General features: G+C 48.5%; 1 protein-coding gene across 1 annotated transcript in view; it reads left to right on the plus strand.

Moving 5' to 3' along the window:
- Window positions 1-20,926, plus strand: part of PLEKHA5 (pleckstrin homology domain containing A5) — a 286,100-nt gene that overhangs the window by 188,709 nt on the left and 76,465 nt on the right. Inside the window, exon 11 of the mRNA XM_038765775.1 lies at window positions 12,305-12,770. Coding sequence (XP_038621703.1) covers window positions 12,305-12,770 — 466 coding nt within the window. The remainder of the gene's footprint in view (window positions 1-12,304; window positions 12,771-20,926) is intronic.

Raw genomic sequence — 20,926 nt, forward strand, 5'->3', positions numbered from 1 at the left:
AGAGACGGTCCCTACCCAGCAGTGGGCTCACAGGCTAGAAGCTCTGCACACAATAAGTGCTCAATAAATACAATTGAGTGAATACAGGATAATCGGGTTGGGCAAAGTCCCTGTCCCACTTGGGGCTCACGGTCTTTCATTTTAACTTGTACTTCCCAAGCGCTTAGTACAGTGCTCTGCACACAGTAAGCTCTCAGTAAATAAGATTGATTGATTCATCAATAAATACGATTGAATGAATGAATGAGTGAATTCATTAATCATATTTATTGAGCGCTTACTCTGTGCCGAGCACTGTATCAAGCACTGGAGTGGATACTTGATGATGATGATGATGATGATGATGGCATTTATTAAGCGCTTACTATGTGCAAAGCACTGTTCTAAGCGCTGGGGAGGTTCCAAGGTGATCAGGTTGTCCCACGGGGGGCTCACAGTCTCAATCCCCATTTTACAGATGAGGTAATTTAGGGCCAGAGAAGTTAAGTGATTTGCCCAAGGTCACACAGCAGACAATTTGTACTTCCCAAGCGCTTAGTACAGTGCTCTGCACATAGCGCTCAATAAATACGATTGATGATGATGTGGTGGAGCCAGGATTCAAACCCATGACCTCTGGCTCCAAAGCCCATGCTCTTTCCACTGAGCCACGCTGCTACCTTAATCCGGTTGGAAACAGTCCCCGTTCCACGTGGGGCTCACAATCTTTCGTTCAGTTGCATTCATTGAGTGCTTACTGTGTGCAGAGCACTGTACTAAGCGCTTGGGAGAGGACAATACAACAAAGACACATTCCCTGCCCACCGTGAGCTTGCAGCCTAGAGGGAGCTTACAGTCCAGAGGGAAAGAAGAAATTACGTCCCCATTTTACAGGCCGGGGTAACTGAGTCTCAGAGAAGTGAAGTGACTTGCCCAAAATCACACAGCAGACAAGTGGTGAGCTACTCCCAGGCCCGGGCCCCAAACACTAGGCCATGCTGCTTCTCCAATCTTCATCCCCGTTTTACAGATGGAGGAACTGAGGCCCAGAGAATAATAATAATAATAATAATAATAATGGCATTTATTAAGCGCTTACTATGTGCAAAGCACTGTTCTAAGCGCTGGGGAGGTTACAAGGTGATCAGGTTTTCCCACCTGGGGCTCACAGTCTTCATCCCCATTTTACAGATGAGGGAACTGAGGCCCAGAGAAGTGAAGTGACTTGCCCGAAGTCACACAGCAGACAAGTGGCGAACTACTCCCAGGCCCGGGCCCCAAACACTAGGCCACGCTGCTTCTCCAGTCTTAATCCCCATTTTACAGATGGAGGAACTGAGGCCCAGAGAATAATAATAATAATAATAATAATAGCATTTATTAAGCGCTTACTATGTGCAAAGCACTGTTCTAAGCACTGGGGAGGTTACAAGGTGATCAGGTTTTCCCACCTGGGGCTCACAGTCTTCATCCCCATTTTACAGATGAGGGAACTGAGGCCCAGAGAAGTGAAGTGACTTGCCCAAAGTCACACAGCTGACAGTTGGCGGAGCCGGGATTCAAACCCATGGCCTCTGACTCCAAAGCCCGGGCTCTCTCCACTGAGCCATGCTGCTTCTGAAGTGGGTTCCCCAAGGTCACAGCCAGCAGACAAGTGGCCGAGCTGGGATTAGAACCCAGATCCTCCCGACTCCCATTCATTCATTCAGATGTATTTATCGAGTGCTTACTGTATGCAGAGCACTGTACTGAGCGCAGGCCCGGCGCTATCTACTAGGCCATGAGCACTTCTGTGAGTTATCTGTCGAGGGCTTCTGACTTCTCAGGGCACCTCTGTACGTCTGGTCAGTCGGATTTATCGGCAGAGCGCTGTACGCAGTGCGAGGGCAGTGCAGGAGGGTGCTTTGTTGGTGGGTAGGGACCGTCTCTATATGTTGCCAACTTGTACTTCCCAAGCGCTTAGTACAGTGCTCTGCACACAGTAAGCGCTCAATAAATCCGATTGCTTGATTGGTTTTTCGGCGGGGCCGGGTTACTTGTTAAGCACTTCCTAGGTGCCGAGGAAAGTATCCTGGGTAGATCCAGTCGAGCACAGGCTGGGGTTCACAATCTAGCAGAAAGGGCGACCGTTCATTCATTCGGTCGTATTTATTGAGCGCTTACTGTGTGCAGAGCACTGGACTAAGTGCTTGGGAAGTCCAAGTCGGCAACATATGGAGGCGGCCCCTACCCAACAATGGGCTCACGGTCTAGAAGGGGGAGGCAGACATGTAGACAGGTGATAAAATCGTCAGAACAAATGGAATTAAAGGTAGATGCACATCATTAGAGCGCTTAATACAGTGCTCTGCACACAGTAAGCGCTCAATAAATACGATTGGTGGATTGATCATTAAGAAAATAAATAGAATAGTAAATACGGACAAGGAAAATAGAGTGATAAATCTGTACAAACATATATACAGGTGCTGTGGGGGGGGAGGAGAGGAAAAAGGGGGCTGAGTGTGGGAAGGCCTCCTGGAGGAGGTGAGCTCGCAGTAGGGCTTTGAAGGGAGGAAGAGAGCTAGCTTGGCGGATGGGCAGAGGGAGCAGGGCATTCCAGGCCCGGGGGATGACGTGGGCCGGGGGTCGATGGCGGGACAGGCGAGAATGAGGTACGGTGAGGCACAGTGACCAGAAGCTGAATCCCTCTTCTCTGGATGAGGAAACTGAGGCCCAGAGAACAATAATAATAATAATAATAATGCTGGTATTTGTTAAGCGCTTACTATGTGCCAAGCACTGTTCTAAGCCCTGGGGTTGATACAGGGTAATTAGGTTGTCCCACATGGGGCTCCCAGTCTTAATCCCCATTTTCCAGATGAGGGAACTGAGGCACACAGAAGTTAAATGACGTGCCCAAATTCCCACAGCTGACCAGTGGCGGAGCCGGAATTAGAACCCACGACCTCTGAGTCCCAAGCCCGGGCGCTTTCCGCTAAGGCACGCTGCTTCTCTAAGAGAAGTGAAGTGATTTAGGGAGGCAAGCGGCAGGGCCGGAATTAGAACCCAGGTCTCCCGGCCCCCGGGGCTTCTATCGACCAGGCGACCCCGCTTCTGGTTCAATCAATCAATCAATCAATCGTATTTATTGAGCGCTCACTGTGTGCAGAGCACTGTACTAAGCGCTTGGGAAGTACAAGTTGGCAACATAGAGAGATGGCGGTCCCTACCCAACAGCGGGCTCACGGGTTCAGAAGAGAAAAAGCCGGGCCGTAGGCTCCGGCGCATTTCAGACGCTGGTATTCACTTTCAGCGATTTGTATCATATTACTCTATTTATTAATTAATTTATTTGACTTGTACCTATCTATTCTATTTATTTTATTTTGTTAGTCTGTTTGGTTTTGTTCTCTGTCTCCCCCTTTTAGACTGTGAGCCCACTGTCGGGTAGGGACCGTCTCTAGATGTTGCCAACTTGGACTTCCCAAGCGCTTAGTCCAGTGCTCTGCACGCAGTAAGCGCTCAATAAATCCGATTGATTGATTGGTTTTTCGGCGGGGTCGGGGTACTTGTTAAGCACTTCCTAGGCGCCGAGGAAAGTATCCTGGGTAGATCCAGTTGAGCACAGTGCTCTGCACATAGTAAGCGCTCAATAAATACGATTGATGATGATGATGATGGGGTTCACAATCTAACAGAAAGGGCGACCGTTCATTCGGTCGTATTTATTGAGCGCTTACTGTGTGCAGAGCACTGGACCAGGGGCTTGGGAAGTCCAAGTCGGCAACATATAGAGGCGGCCCCTACCCAACAACGGGCTCACGGTCTATTTATTTATTTATTTATTTTACTTGTACATTTCTATCCTACTTATTTTATTTTGTTGGTATGTTTGGTTCTGTTCTCTGTCTCCCCCTTTTAGACTGTGAGCCCACTGTTGGGTAGGGACTGTCTCTATGTGATGCCAATTTGTACTTCCCAAGCGCTTAGTACAGTGCTCTGCACACAGTAAGCGCTCAATAAATACGATTGATTGATTGATTGATAGAAGGGGGAGACAGACAGCAAAGCAAAACATGTGGACAGGTGTCAAGTCGTCAGAACAAATAGAATTAAAGCTAGATGCACATCATTAAAGCGCTTAGTCCAGTGCTCTGCACACAGGAAGCGCTCAATAAATACGATTGATGATGATGATGACGATGACGGTAGAATCTACATTTGGGGAGTGGAAGGGGTTACCGTCGTCTTGCGTTCTTTTCCGAGCCACAACGAGGGAAAAGCTAGTCCCAGGCCGGCGCTCGGTGACCGCAAAATGCCTTACGCTGCATTTCCCCCCCGCCACCCTGTCATTTGCGAAGTCGCCTAAGTAATTTTCAGGGCGGGCATTGGGTCAAAAGGATTTTCCAGCATCCAGAAATTTTATTCCATCCTAGGCTCCTCCGGATCAGGAACATTGGAATTCATTGTTATCGCATTCACCCCCCACAGTCCATCCATCAGGTAATCAAGGGTATTTATTGAGCGCCTGCTGTGTGCAGCGCGCTGAACTAAGAGCTTGTGGGGCTCACAGTGGGACAACCTGATAATAATAATAATAATGCTGGCATTTGTTAAGCGCTTACTATGTGCAAAGCACTGTTCTAAGCGCTGGGGGGGATACAAAGTGATAAGGTTGTCCCATGTGGGGCTCACAATCTTAATCCCCATTTTACAGATGAGGTAACTGAGGCTCGGAGAGGTTAAGTGACTGGCCCAAGGTCACACAGCAGACACATGGCAGAGCCAGGATTCGAACCCATGACCTCTGACTCCAAAGCCCGGGCTCTTTCCACTGAGTCACGCTGCTTCTCTACCTGATACCTGATGGCCTTGTATCTCCCCCGGCGCTTAGAACAGTGGTTGGCACATAGTAAGCGCTTACCAAATACCATCATCATCATGGATGATGTATATGTAGATATGTTTGTACATATTTATTACTTTATTTATCTTGTACATATCTATTCTATGTATTTTATTTTGTTAGTATGTTTGGTTTTGTTCTCTGTCTCCCCCTTCTAGACTGTGAGCCCGCTGTTGGGTAGGGACCGTCTCTATGTGTTGCCGACTTGTACTTCCCAAGCGCTTAGTACAGTGCTCTGCACACAGTAAGCGCTCAATAAATACGATTGATTGATTCATTGATTGGGGAGAGTACAGGACGACAGAATTAGCAGACATATCCCCTGCCCGTAAGGGGCTTCCAGTCTCGTCGGACGTCCCACCAGGAGAAAGCCGAGACCGGCAAAACAGGCCCATCGGTTATTCGGTCGGCTCATCTCGGGCCTGGAAACAGCTGCGATAATAAAATAATAATAATAATAATAATAATAATAATAATAATAATAGCATTTATTAAGCGCTTACTATGTGCAAAGCACTGTTCTAAGCGCTGGGGAGGTTACAAGGTGATCAGGTTGTCCCACATGGGGCTCACAGTCTCAATCCCCATTTTACAGATGAGGGAACTGAGGCACAGAGAAGTGAAGTGACTTGCCCAAAGTCACCCAGCTGACAATTGGCAGGGGCGGGGTTTGAACCCACGACCTCTGACTCCAAAGCCCGGGCTCTTTCCACTGAGCCACGCTGCTTCTCTGCCATCAGTGGTATTTATGGAGCGCTTCCTGTGTGCTGAACACTGCACTAAGCGCTTGGGAGAGTCCAAAATAACAGAGTTGTTAGATACATTCATTCATTCACTCGTATTTATTGAGCGCTGACGGTGTGCAGAGCACTGTACTAAACTCTTGGAAAGTACAGTTTGGCAACAGAGACAATCTGTACCCAACACAGTCTAGACTGTAAGCCCACGGACCGTCTCTATATGTTGCCAACTTGTCCTTCCCAAGCGCTTAGTACAGTGCTCTGCACACAGTAAGCGCTCAATAAATACGATTGATTGATTGATAGAAGGGGGAGACAGAGAACAGAACAAAGCAAGTAAACAGGCATCAATAGCATCATCATCATCAATCGTATTTATTGAGCGCTTACTGTGTGCAGAGCACTGTACTAAGCGCTTGGGAAGAACAAGTTGGCAACATACAGAGACAGTCCCTACCCAACAGTGGGCTCACAGTCTAAAAGGGGGAGACAGAGAACAAAACCAAACATACTAACAAAATAAAATAAATAAAATAGAAATGCACAAGCAAAATAAATAAATAAATAGAGTAATAAATAATAATAAATAATAATACCATCAAAATAGATAAATAGAATTATATCTATAAACACATCATTAATAAAATAAGCAGAGTAATAAATAGGTACAAATATACGCAAGTGCTGTGGAGAGGGGAGGGGGGTAGGGAAGAGGGAGGGAGGGATTCCTTGCCCATAATGAGCTTCTAGTCTAGAGGGGGGGATCAGTCCATCCATCAGTGGTATTTATTGAGCGCTTCCTGTGGGCACCACACTGTACTAAGCTCTTGGTAGAGTCGCGTGGCTCAGTGGAAAGAGCCCTGGCTCGGGAGTCAGAGGTCGTGGGTTCTAATCCCGGCTCTGCCCCATGTCTGTTGTGTGACCTTGGGCAAGTCACTTCACTTCTCTGGGCCTCAGTTACTTCATCTGTAAAATGGGGATTAAGACTGTGAGCCCCATGTGGGAAAACCCGATTACCTTCTATCCCCCCCAGCGCTTAGAACAGTGCTTTGCACAAAGTAAGCGCTTAACAAATGCCATTATTATTATTATTATTATTATTATTATTATTATTATTATTATTATTATTATTATACAGCAGAGTTGGGAGACACAAACCCTGCCCATAATGAGCTCTGCACAGGGCTTTGCTCACAGGAAGTGCTCAATAAATAGGATTGAATGAACTAAACGCTTTGAAAGAAGAAACGGCTAAAGGAGGAAAGGCCCGAAGGAATCATTGAGCTTCCATAATTCCAAGCAGGTTCTCTCCCGCCCCTCCCCTCCTGACATCCCAGGAGCTGTGTGACCTTGGGCATGCCACTTAACTTCTCTGTGCCTCAGTTACCTCATCTGTAAAATGGGGATGAAGACTGTGAGCCCCACGAGGGACACCCTGATCACCTTGTATCTTCCCCAGCGCTTAGAACAGTGCTCTGCACATAGTAAGCGCTTAACAAATGCCATTATTATTATTATTATTACCACTCTTACCATTGAGCTGTGTGTGTGTGTGTGTGTGTGTGTGTGTGTGTGTGTGTGTGTGTGTGTGGTTAATAATAATAATGATGGTATTTGTTAAGCGCTTACTATGTTCAAAGCACTGGGGGGATACAGGGTGATCAGGTTGTCCCACAGGGGACTCGCAGTCTTCATCCCCATTTTACAGATGAGGGAGCTGAGGCACAGAGAAGTCGTGACATGCCCAAAGTCACAGAGCTGACAATTGGCGGAGCCAGGATTTGAACCCACAACCTCTGATTGCAAAGCCCGGGCTCTTTCCACTGAGCCACGCTGCTTCTGCACTTACTCTGTGTCGGACGCTCTTCTAAGCGGTGGGTTAGAACAAGGTAATCACGTGGGGCTCACAGTCAAAGTAGGAGGGAGGACAGGTACTGAATCCCCATTTGGCAGTGAGGAAACTGAGGCACAGAGAAGGAAAGCGACCTGCCTCGGGTCACACAACAAGCAGCAGGCGGAGCCGGGATTACAACCCAGGTGTGAAGAGAAGCAGCACGGCCCAGTGGGTAGAGCGTGGGCTTGGAAATCCGAAAGCCCTGGGTTCTAATCCCGGCTCCTCCACTGGTGTGCTGGGTGACCATAGGCAAGTCACTTCACTTCTCTGTGCCTCAGTTACTGCATCTGTCAAATGGGGATTAAGACCGTGAGCCCCATTCATTTACTCATTCAACCGTGAGTCCTTACTGTGTGCGGAGCACTGTACTAAGCGCTTGGGCGAGGACAATGATGATGGTATTTATTAAGCGCTTACTATGTGCAAAGCACTGTTCTAAGCACTGGGGAGGTTACAAGGTGATCAGGTTGTCCCACGTGGGGCTCACAATCTTAATCCCCATTTTCCAGATGAGGTAACTCAGGCCCAGAGAATAGTTATAATAATAATGACGGTATTTGTTAAGCGCTTACTATGTGCCAAGCACTGTTCTAAGCGCTGGGGGAATACAAGGTGATCAGGTTGTCCCACGGGGGGCTCACAATCTTAATCCCCATTTTCCAGATGAGGTAACTGAGGCCCAGAGAATAATTATAATAATAATGACGGTGTTTGTTAAGCGTTTACTATGTGCCAAGCACTGTTCTAAGCGCTGGGGGAGATACAAGGTGATCAGGTTGTCCCACGTGGGGCTCACAGTCTTAATCCCCATTTTCCAGATGAGGTAACTGAGGCCCAGAGAATAATTATAATAATAATGACGGTTTTTGTTAAGCGCTTACTATGTGCCAAGCACTGTTCTAAGCACTGGGGGAATACAAGGTGATCAGGTTGTCCCACGTGGGGCTCACAATCTTAATCCCCATTTTCCAGATGAGGTAACTGAGGCCCAGAGAATAATTATAGTAATAATGATGGTATTTGTTAAGCGCTTACTATGTGCCAAGCACTGTTCTAAGCGCTGGGGGAGATACAAGGTGATCAGGTTGTCCCACGTGGGGCTCACCATCTTAATCCCCATTTTACAGATGAGGTAACTGAGGCCCAGAGAATAATTATAATAATAATGATGGTATTTGTTAAGCGCTTACTATGTGCCAAGCACTGTTCTAAGCGCTGGGGGAATACAAGGTGATCAGGTTGTCCCACGTGGGGCTCACAGTCTTAATCCCCATTTTACAGATGAGGGAACTGAGGCACAGAGAATAATTATAGTAATAATGACGGTATTTGTTAAGCGCTTACTATGTGCCAAGCACTGTTCTAAGCGCTGGGGGAATACAAGGTAATCAGGTTGTCCCACAGGGGGCTCACAGTCTTAATCCCCATTTTACAGATGAGGGAACTGCGGCACAGAGAAATGAAGTGACTTGCCCAGAGTCACACAGTTGACAATTGTCAGAGCTGGGATTTGAACCCATGACCTCTGACTCCAAGGCCCGGGCTCTTTCCAAGCGCTTAGTCCAGTGCTCTGCACACAGTAAGCGCTCAATAAATACGATTGATTGATTTATTTATTGCCACGGAGCCACGGTGCTTCAATAAACGGATACATTCCCTGCCCACAACCGGCTGAGACAGGGACCGTATCCAACCTAATTGACTCGGATCTACTCCAGCGCTTAGTACAGTCCCTGGTACATATTAATCCCAGCTCCGCCGCCTGTCAGCTGTGTGACTTTGGGCAAGTCACTTAACTTCTCTGCGCCTCGGTTATCTCATCTGTAAAATGGGGATGAAGACTGTGAGCCCCCGTGGGACAACCTGATCACCTTGTAACCTCCCTAGGGCTTAGAGCAGTGCTTTGCACATGTTGCCAGTTTGTACTTCCCAAGCGCTTAGTACAGTGCTCTGCACATAGTAAGCGCTCAATAAATACGATTGATGATGACGATGATGATTAAATGCTGTCATTAAGCGCTTAACAAGTAGCTCTGTGGCCCAGGCTGTTTCCACTAAGGCCCTGCTGCTTCCCCAGCTGCCAGTTGAACATTTTTCGGAAACAGACCGCGTGATCCTTGGCGACGAAGCAACGTGAAAGAGCCTGGGCCCCGGAGTCAGAGGGATCTGGGTTCAAGCGTTCGTTCATTCAATCGTCTTTATAGAGATTTATACAGAGCACTGTACTAAGCCCCTTGGGAGAGTATAATTCAGCAAGAAGCAGTGACATTCCCTGCCCACAATGAGCTCACAGTCTAGTGTGGGGGAGATGGACATCAGTACAAAGAAATAAAATGACAGATGCGGACATTCATTCAACTGTATTTATAATAATAATAATGATAATAATCGCATTTATTAAGCGCTTACTATGTGCAAAGCACTGTTCTAAGCACTGGGGAGGTTACAAAGTGATCCGGTTGTCCCATGGAGGGCTCACAGTCTTAATCCCCATTTTACAGGTGAGGGAACTGAGGCCCAGAGAAGTGAAGTGACTTGCCCAAAGTCACACAGCTGACAATTGGCGGAGCCGGGATTTGAACCCATGACCTCTGACTCCAGAGCCCGCGCTTTTTCCACTGAGCCACACTGCTTCTCAAGCGCTTACTGTGTGCAGAGCACTGTACTAAGCGCTTGGGAAGTCCAAGTTGGCAACATATAGAGACGGTCCGTACCAACAACGGGCTCACAGTCTAGAAGGGGGAGACAGACAACAAAACAAAACATATTAACAAAATAAAATGAATAGTAAATACGTACAAGACATAAGTGCTGTGGGGCTGGGGGAGGGAGAAATAATAATAATAATAATGTTGGCATTTGTTAAGCGCTTACTATGTGCAAAGCACTGTTCTAAGCGCTTGGGGGTTACAAAGTGATCAGGTTGTCCCACGTGGGGCTCACAGTCTTCATCCCCATTTTACAGATGAGGTAGCTGAGGCTCAGAGAAGTTAAGTGACTTGCCCAAGGTCACACAGCAGACATGTGGTGGAGCCGGGATTCGAACCCATGACCTCTGACTCCAAAGCCCGGGCTCTTTCCACTGAGCCACGCTGCTTCTCCTTAAAGAGCCAAGGGAGCAAATCAGGGCGATGCAGAAGGGAGTGGGAGATGAGGAAAAGCGGGGCTTAATCCGGGAAGGCCTCTTGGAGGAGGTGGGCCCTCGATAAGGCTCTGAAGTGGGTGAGCGTCATTGTCTGTGGGGCTCAGTGGAAAGAGCCCAGGCTTTGGAGTCAGCGGTCATGGGTTCAACCCCTGCTCCGCCGATCGTCAGCTGGGTGACTTTGGGCAAGTCACTTCACTTCTCTGGGCCTCAGTTCCCTCATCTGTAAAATGGTTATTAAGACTGTGAGCCCCCCGTGGGACAACCTGATCACTTTGTAACCTCCCCAGTGCTTAGAACAGTGTTTTGCACATAGTAAGCGCTTAATAAATGCCATTATTATTATTGTTATTATATACAGGGTTATCAGGTTGTCCCCCGTGGGGCTCACAGACTTAATCCCCCTGTTACAGCTGAGGGAACTGAGGCACAGAGAAGTGAAGTGGCTTGCCCTAAGTCACGCAGCTGACAAGTGGCAGAGCCGGGATTAGAACCCACGACCTCTGACTCCGAAGCCTGGGCTCTTTCCGCTAAGCCACGCTGCTTCTCGGACTTTTATGGGACCGCGACCGTGTCCATCCCGATTTGCTCGTATCCACCCCAGAGCTTAGTACAGTGCCTGCCTTGGAATAAGCACTTAATAAATCCCACAGTTATTATTATTATCATGAAGAAGGAAGGAGCCCGATTTAAAATTCCTGGCAGCCCGGGCTATCGTTGAGAGCTTTAAAGCCGATCGTGAGGAATTTCTGTTCGATGCCAAGGTGGATGGTCAGCTATTGGGGGTTCTCGAGGAGCAAGGAAACACGGCCTCGGCGTTTTTGTGGAAAAACGATCCAAGCAGCGAAGGGAAATATGGACCGGAGTGGAGAGAGATGGGAGGCAGGGAGGTCAGCGAGGAGGCTGATGCGGTCATCCAGGCGGGATAGCATAAATACTTCATTTATCTGCATCGATATCTGTCTCCCCCCAGACTGTAAGCTCACTGTAGGAAAGGAATTTCTCTATTGTTACATCGTACTTTCCCGAGCGCTTATTCCCGTGTTCTGCACACAGTAAAGCGCTCAATCAATATGATTGAATGCATGAATGAATGATGAATGATTGACGTGGTAGCAGTTTGGATGGAGAGGACAGGGTCAGATTCTAGAGCCCACACATGGTGGAGGACTCCCGATGCTGAGAAGATTTTTCCCAATTCAATTCCTAGAATGAATATAGCCAATCATTTCTTTGATTGCACATTCAAATGGAGATGCAAAATGAATGGAGATGCACATTCAATCATTTCTTTAGATTTCTAGACTGTGAGCCCACTGTTGGGTAGGGACCCTCTCTATATGTTGCCAACTTGTACTTCCCGAGCGCTTAGTCCAGTGCTCTGCACACAGTAAGCGCTCAATAAATGCGATTGAATGAATGAATGAATCCCCCTTCCCAGCCCCACACCATTTACGTCCAGATCTGTCTTTTATTCATTTCTATTAACGTCTGTCTCCCCCTCTAGACCGTCAGCACATTGCGGGCAGAGAATGCGCCCGTTCGTTTTTCTGTCGCCTACTCCTAAGCGCTTAGTCCAGTGCCCCGCACCCAGTAAGCGCTCAATAAATACGATTGAGCGACTGACTGACCCTCTGCCCCGCTGTGTGTGTGTATTGCAGGCTGGCCTCCTACCAGACGCTCCCGCGGAACATGCCGAGTCACCGGGCCCAGGTGGCACCCCGTTACCCCGAGGGCTACCGGACCTTGCCCCGCAACAGCCGGCCAAGACCTCTGAGCACGTGCGGGGGGCCGGGGCCGGGGCCGGGGCCGGGGCCGGGAGCGGGGCCGGGGGCGGGGCGGCTCCGGCCCGGCCACGGAGACACCATGTGGCAACTGTACGAGTGGCAGCAGCGGCAAGCCCTGAGCCGGCAGGGGGGCTGCCCCCCGGCCCCGCCCCGCTCCATCCCCGCCTCTCCGGCCCACGGCCCCCTGGCCGCGGCCCCCGCCTTCCCCGCCTTCCCCCTGCCCGCCTCCGCCTCCGCCTCCTCCTTCTCCCCGCCGCGGGGCTACCGCCCCCAGGGGGTCTCGCCCGGCCAGAGAGGAGACGCCACCCTGGACCGCCGCCTGCGCCTGCACAACCCCAAGGTGAGAGACCGGCCGGCCGGCCGTCTGTCCCTCCAGCCAGTCGGCCATCCAACCACCAACCCCTCCATCCAATCCATCCATCCACCCATCCATCCAGTCCATTTATCCATCCATCCATCCATCCATCCATCCAGTCCATCCATCCATCCATCCATCCATCCCATCCATCCATCCAGTCCATCTATCCATCCAGTCTGTCCAGCCAACCGACCATCCATTCATCAAGTCCATCAGTAATCCATCCACCAATCCATCCAGTCCATCCGTCCATCCATCCATCCATCCATCTATCCATCCAGTCTGTCCTGCCAACCGTCCATCCATTCATCAAGTCCATCAGTAATCCATCCACCAATCCATCCAGTCCATCCGTCCATCCATCTGTCCATCCATCCATCATCCATCCATCCATCCATCCAGTCCATCTATCCATCCAGTCCATCCAGCCAACCGTCCATCCGTTCATCAAGTCCATTGGCAATCCATAATAATAATTTTGGTATTTGTTCAGTGCTCACTATGTGCAAAGCACTGTTCTAAGCACTGGGGGGGATACAACCTGATCAGGTTGTCCCACTTGGGGCTCACAGTCAATCCCCATTTTACAGATGAGGTTACTGAGGCTCAGAGAAGTTAAGTGACTTGCCCAAGGTCACACAGCAGACATGTGGCGGAGCCTGGATTCGAACCCAAGACCTCTGACTCCAAAGCCCGGGCTCTTTCCACTGAGCCACGCTGCTTCTCTTGAGCCACGCTGCTTCTCTCCACTCACCCATCCATCCAGTCCATCCATCCATCCATCCATCCATCCATCCATCAGTCAATCAATCAATCGTATTTATTGAGCACTTACCATGTGCAGAGCACTGTACTAAGCGCTTGGGAAGTACAAATTGGCAACATATTGGACCCATCCATCCATCCATCCATCCAGTCCATCTATCCATCCAGTCCGTCCAGCCAACCGTCCATCCATTCATCAGATCCATCCCTAATCCATCCACTCATCCATCCACCCACCCATTCAACGCTTAGAACAGTGCTGGGCACATTGCAACCGCATAACAAATGCCATCATTATTATCATCATCATCATCATCAATCGTATTTATTGAGCGCTTACTGTGTGCAGAGCACTGTACTAAGCGCTTGGGAAGTCCAAGTTGGCAACATATAGAGACAGTCCCTACCCAACAGTGGGCTCACAGTCTAAAAGAGATTATTATCCATCCATCCATCAATCCGTGGTATTTATTGAGTGCTGACTCAGTGCAGAGCACTGGACTAAGTGCTTGGGAGAGTTCCCTGATGAAACCCTCTTGTCCCCAGTTGGCTCTCCCTTTTGATTCATCTCTGCACCTCCATCTGTGACCTTTGAACTCCCCCCTTACTATTTTTACGGTATCTATTAAGCCCTTACTTGGGGCCAGGCACTGTACTGAGCACCGGAGTAGATACGAGGTAGTCCGGTTGGACACAGGCCGTGTCCCACATGGGGCTACAGTCTTAATCCCCGTTTTACAGACGAGGGAACTGAAGCGCAGAGGAGTGAAGTGGCTTGCCCAGGGTCACACAGCCGACAAGTGGAGGAGCCGGGATCAGAACCCAAGTCCTTCCAACTCCCAGGCCCGGGCTCTGTCCACGGCACTTGTGAACATATCTTTAAATTATATGGTATAAATCACTTATTTATGCTCGTTAATGTCTGTCTCCCCCTCTAGACAGTAAGCTCGTTATGGGCAGGGGCCATGCCAGCCAACTCCGTTGTACTGAACTCTCCAATCGCTTAGTACAGTGATCTTCACGTAGTAAGCTCTACATAAACACCATTGATTGATCGATCGATTGATTGATTAGGCCACGACGGCCCTCCAGGGAAATGCAGCGCTCCTTCGGGGCGGGGGGCGGGAGAGCGTCTCCTGACTCGACTGGATTCTCCCAGAGGCGCTCAGTATGATGATGATGATGATGATGGCATTTATTAAGCGCTTACTATGTGCAAAGCACTGTTCTAAGCCCTGGGGAAGTTACAAGGTGATCAGGTTGTCCCACGGGGGGCTCATAGTCTTCATCCCCATTTTACAGATGAGGCCCAGAGAAGTTAAGTGCCTTGCCCACAGTCACACAGCTGACAATTGGCAGAGCTGGGATTTGAACCCACGACCTCTGACTCCAAAGCCCGGGCTCTTTCCACTGAGCCACACTGCTTCTCTGTGCACAGCACAGTATGGTGCTGTGGAATCCGTCCATCAGCGAGCGCTTACTGTGTGTGTGGAACACTGTACTAAGCACCCAGGACAGTACATTTAATCGAGTGGATAGACACGATCCCTGCGCTAGAAGAACTCACAGCCTACTGTGGGCAGAGCACTGTACTGGGCTCTTGGGAGAGTGCAGTAGGGGTAGTATTAATAATAATCATGGTATTTGTAAAGCGCTTAACTACGTGCCAGGCACTGTACTGAGCGCTGGGATGGATACAAGCAGATCGGGCTGGACGCAGTCGCTGTCCCACGTGTGACCCCCCCGTGGGCCAACCTGATCACCTTGTAACCTCCCCAGCGCTTAGAACAGTGCTTTGCCCGTAGTCAGCGCTTAATAAATGCCATCATTACTATTAAATGCCATCACGTGGGGCTCACCGTCCCAATCCCCATTTTACGGATGAGGTAACCGAGGCCCAGAGAAGTGAACTGACTTGCCCAAAGTCTCCCAGCTGACAAGTAGCGGAGCCGGGATTTGAACCCGGACCCGTGCCCTGACCACTACGCCATGCTGCTTCTCGACATAGTAGACACGATCCCTGCCCTCAAGGAGTTTACAGTCTGTTGCATGCAGAGCACAAGTGCTTGGGAGAGTTCGATCAGTCAATCAATCAATCGTATTTATTGAGCGCTTACTGTGTGCAGAGCACTGTACTAAGCACTTGGGATGTACAAGTTGGCAACATATAGAGACAGTCCCTACCCAACCGTGGGCTCACAGTCTAAAAGGGGGGAGACAGAGAACAAAACCAAACATACTAACAAAATTAAATAGAATAGAATAGATATGTACAAGTGAGTGACTAGACACCATCCCTGCCCACAACGAGGTTACAGTCTAGCCAGGGTGGGAGAGAAAGGCTGCATTTTGATGAGTCCGATAACAAGCCACCATCACCTGGGCAAAACTGCTGCTTAAGAGAAGCAGCGTGGCGTAGTGGAAAGAGCCTGGGCTCGGGACTCAGAGGTCCTGGATTCTAATCCCGGCTCTGCCACTTGTCAGCTGGGTGACTTTGGGCAAGTCACTTCACTTCTCTGGGCCTCAGTTCCCTCATCTGTAAAATGGGGATTAAGACTGTGAGCCCCACATGGGACAACCTCATCTCCTTGTGTTCCCCCCAGCGCTTAGAACAGTGCTTTGCACATAGTAAGCGCTTAACAAATACCAACATCATTATTATTATTATTCTCTGGGCCTCAGTTCCCTCATCTGTAAAATGGGGATTAAGACTGCGAGCCCCACGTGAAACCACCTGATTACCTTGAATCTCCCCCAGTGCTTAGAACAGTGCTTGGCACATAGTAAGCGCTTAACAAATACCCTCATTATTACTATCATTAAAACTGTTCCCGTGCGATCCAGAAATGGCCTCCGTCTCTAGTTTCCTGCAAACCAAGAATTCCGTTTGGTTTGGGCTCTTTCCCACTGCCCAGATGGAGTTCAGTTCATTTGTAAAATAATCGTCCGGGGTTGCATTTATAGAACTCCTTGCCCACCGAAGGATTCATTCATTCATTCATTTAATTGTATTTATTGAGCGCTTACTGTGTGCAGAGCACTGTACTAAGCACTTGGGAAGTACAAGTTGGCAGCATATAGAGACGGTCCTTACCCAACAACGGGCTCAGGACCCCGCCTTCTTCTTCATCGAATCAGGATGGATTCCTGCACGTGGAGGCGTTTGATCCATCGCTCGGTGACATCTTATTGAGCGCTTACTGTATGCTGAGCACCAGACCGCGTGCTTGGGAGGGGAAAGGAAAATAGAGTCGGGAGACACGATCCTTGCCCACCAGGAGTTTACAGTCTCTTATGGGCAGAGCGCTGGGAGAGTCATCATCATCAATCGTATTTATTGAGCTCTTACTATGTGCAGAGCACTGTACTAAGCGCTTGGGAAGTACAAATTGGCAACATATAGAGACAGTCCCTACCCAACAGTGGGCTCACAGTCTAAAAGAGTCCAGTAATAATAATAATAATAATAATGATCGTGTTAAGCGCTTACTATGTGCCAAGCTCTGTTCTAAGTGCTGGGGGAGATACAAGGTCATCAGGTTGTCCCACATGGGGCTCACAGTCTTAATCCCCATTTTGCAGATGAGGGAACTGAGGCCCAGAGAAGCAAAGTAACTTGCCCAACGTCACACAGCTGCTAAGTGGTAGAGCAGGGATTAGAACCCACGACCACCCAATAGACCCCTGCCCACAAGGAGCTTACAGGCTGCTTGGAGAAATAGACACTGAAATAAATTCCAGCTAGGAAAAATGGCAGACTGTAAGGAAATGGACCTAAGTGTTGTGGAACTGGGCGCGGGGTGAGTATCTCAGTGGGTCAGGGATACAGACCCAAATTCACAGGCAAGAAGCGCTCAGGACAATGCTCTGCACACAGAAACCACTCAATAAATAGGATCTATCGATTGAGACATACTTAGATTCCGTTATCAATCAATCAGTCGTATTTATTGAGCGCTTACTGTGTCCATAGCACTGTACTAAGCGCTTGGGAAGTACAAGTCGGCAACACACAGAGACGGTCCCTACCCAACAGCGGGCTCACAGTCTAGAAGGGGGAGATGGAGAACAAAACCAAACATACTGACAAAATAAAATAAATAGAATAGATATGTACAAGTAAGATAAATAAATAAATAGAGTAATAAATATGTACAAACATATATACATCTATACAGGTGCTGTGGGGAAGGGAAGGAGGAAAGATGGGGGAGATGGAGAGGAAGGAAGGGGGGAGAGGAAGGATGCCAACAGAGAAGCAGAATTGTCAAGCACCATGGCCTAGTTGATAGAGCCTGGGAATCAGAAGGACCCGGGTTCGAATCTCAGCCCTGCCACTTGTCTGCTGTGTGACCTTGGGCAAATAACTTCACGGCTGTCAGACTCGGTCTCCTCATCTGTAAAATGGTGATAAATGATAATAATGATGGCATTTATTAAGCGCTTACTATGTGCAAAGCACTGTTTTAAGCGCTGGGGAGGTTACAAGGTGATCAGGTTGTCCCACGGGGGGCTCACAGTCTTCATCCCCATTTTCCAGATGAGGTAACTGAGGCACAGAGAATCAATCAATCAGTCGTATTTATTGAGCGCTTACTGTGTGCAGAGCACTGTACTAAGCGCTTGGGAAGTACAAGTTGACAGCATATAGAGACGGTCCCCACCCAACAGCGGGCTCACAGTCTAGAAGGGGGAGACAGAGAACAAAACAAAACATATTAACACAATAAAATAAATAGAATAGATATGTACAAGTAAGATAAATAAATAAATAGAGTAATAAATACGTACAAACATATATAGAGAAGTGAAGTGACTTGCCTAAAGTCACACAGCTGACAATTGGCGGAGCTGGGATTTTAACCCATGGCCTCTGACTCCAAAGCCCGTGTTCTTTCCACTGAGCCACGCTGCTTCTCTGATCAATCAATCAATCAATCGTATTTATTGAGCGCTTACTGTGTGCAGAGCACTGTACTAAGCGCTTGGGAAGTACAAGTTGGCAACATAAAGACTGAGCCCCACGTGGAAAAGGGACTGTGTCCAACCTGATGAGCTTACATAATAATGACAATAATAACTGTGGTATTTGTTAAGCTCTTACCAGGCGCCAGGCACTGTACCCGGCTTTGAGGGGTGAATACGAGGAAATCGGGTTGAACGCAGTCCCCGTCCCTCATGGGGCTAATAGTCTTAATGCCCATTTTCCAGATGAGGGAAGTGAGGTGCAGAGAAGAGAAGTGACTTGCCCAAGGTCACACAGCAGGCAAATAATAATAATAATAATAATGGCATTTATTAAGCGCTTACTATGTGCAAAGCACTGTTCTAAGCGCTGGGGAGGTTACAGTGTGATCAGGTTGTCCCACGGGGGGCTCACGGTCCTAATCCCCATTTTACAGATGGGGTAACTGAGGCACAGAGAAGTTGCCCAAAGTCACCCAGCTGACAATTGGCGGAGCCGGAATTTGAACCCATGACCTCTGACTCCAAAGCGCGGGCTCTTTCCACTGAGCCACGCTGCAAATAATGGAACTGGGATTAGACTTTTAGACTGTGAGCCCACTGTTGGGTAGGGACTCTATATGTTGCCAACTTGTACTTCCCAAGCGCTTAGTACAGTGCTCTGCACACAGTAAGCGCTCAATAAATATGATTGATTGATTGATTAGAGCCCAGGCTCTTCCGAATCCCAGGCCCGAGCTTTATTTTACTAGGCCACACTGCTTCTTGTGGGCAGGGAATGTGTCCGTTCCCTTGTTCTTTTGTACTCACCGAGGCGCGTAGTACAGTGCACTGTACACCGTAAGCGCTCAATAAATATGATTGACCAATGGACTGCTTCTACCCCAGGGCTTAGTCCAGTGCCCAGCACATAGTACGTGCTTAACATATACCCTAAAAGTGACAAGCTGCTGGTTGCAGAATTAGGCATCAGGGTCATTCATTCATTCAAATTGTACCTATTAGGCACTTTGTTGTGTGCGTAGCACTGTCCTAAGCGCTTGGGGGAGAGTACAGTAGAGCAATAATGAGAAGCAGCGTGGCTCAGTGGAAAGAACATGGGCTTTGGAGTCAGAGATCATGAGTTCAAATCCCGGCTCCACCAACTGTCCGCTGTGTGACTTTGAACAAGTCACTTAACTTCTCTGCGCCTCAGTTACCGCATCTGAAAAAATGGGGATGAAGACTGTGAGCCCCCCGTGGGACAACCTGATCACCTTGTAACCCCCCCCAGCGCTTAGAACAGTGCTTTGAAAATAGTAAGCGCTTAACAAATACCATCATCATTATTATTATTATTATTCATTCATTCAATCAGTCAATCATCATCATCATCATCAATCGTATTTATTGAGCGCTTACTGTGTGCAGAGCACTGTATTAAGCGCTTGGGAAGGACAAGTTGGCAACATATAGAGACAGTCCCTACCCAACAGTGGGCTCACAGTCTAAAAGGGGGAGACAGAGAACAAAACCAAACATACTAACAAAATAAAATAAATAGAATAGATATGCACAAGTAAAATAAATAAATGAATAGAGTAATAAGTATGTATTTATTGAGCGCTTACTGTGTGCAGAGCACTGTACTAAGCGCTTGGGAAGTACAAGTTGGCAACATATAGAGACAGTCCCTACCCAACAGTGGGCTCACAGTCTAAAAGGGGGAGACAGAGAAGAAAACCGAACATACTAACAAAATAAAATAAATAGAATAGATATGTACAAGTAAAATAAATAAATAAATTGAGTAATAAATATGTATTTATTGAGTGCTTACTGTGTGCAGAGCACTGTACTAAGCGCTTGGGAAGTACAAGTTGTCAACAACAACTTCATTCATTCAATTGTGCTTATTAGGCACTTACTGTGTGCATAGCACTGTACTAAGTGCTTGGGGGAGAGTACAATAGAGCGAAAACGGTCACATCCCCTGCCCACAATGGGCTTACGGTCTAGAGTTGGGGAGACAGGCATCAATATAAATAAAGAAAATCAGAGATAGGGACAAAAGTCTTTTAGACTGTGAGCTCACTGTTGGGTAGGGACTGTCTCTATATGTTGCCGACTTGTACTTCCCAAGCGCTTAGTACAGTGCTCTGCCCACAGTAAGCGCTCAATAAGTACGATTGATGATGATGATAAGTGCTGCGGGGCTGGGAGAGGGGGAGAGAGTTGGTAGTTTGCGGTCGATTCCGGGCCCGAGCGGGCTCAGCCTGTGGGTTTGGCCAGAATGCAGCGTCTGTGGGCCGACTCCGTGTCTACACCACAAACAACCCGGCCCTCTAATCAGGCTCGCTGCCCTCATCCCCATAGGCACCTCTCCAGAGGGGCCCGAGCCCGGAGAGGAGGAGCCCCCCCCGCCCATC

Source organism: Tachyglossus aculeatus, chromosome 2 (genome assembly GCF_015852505.1).
Source record: "Tachyglossus aculeatus isolate mTacAcu1 chromosome 2, mTacAcu1.pri, whole genome shotgun sequence".
NCBI lineage: Eukaryota > Metazoa > Chordata > Mammalia > Monotremata > Tachyglossidae > Tachyglossus > Tachyglossus aculeatus.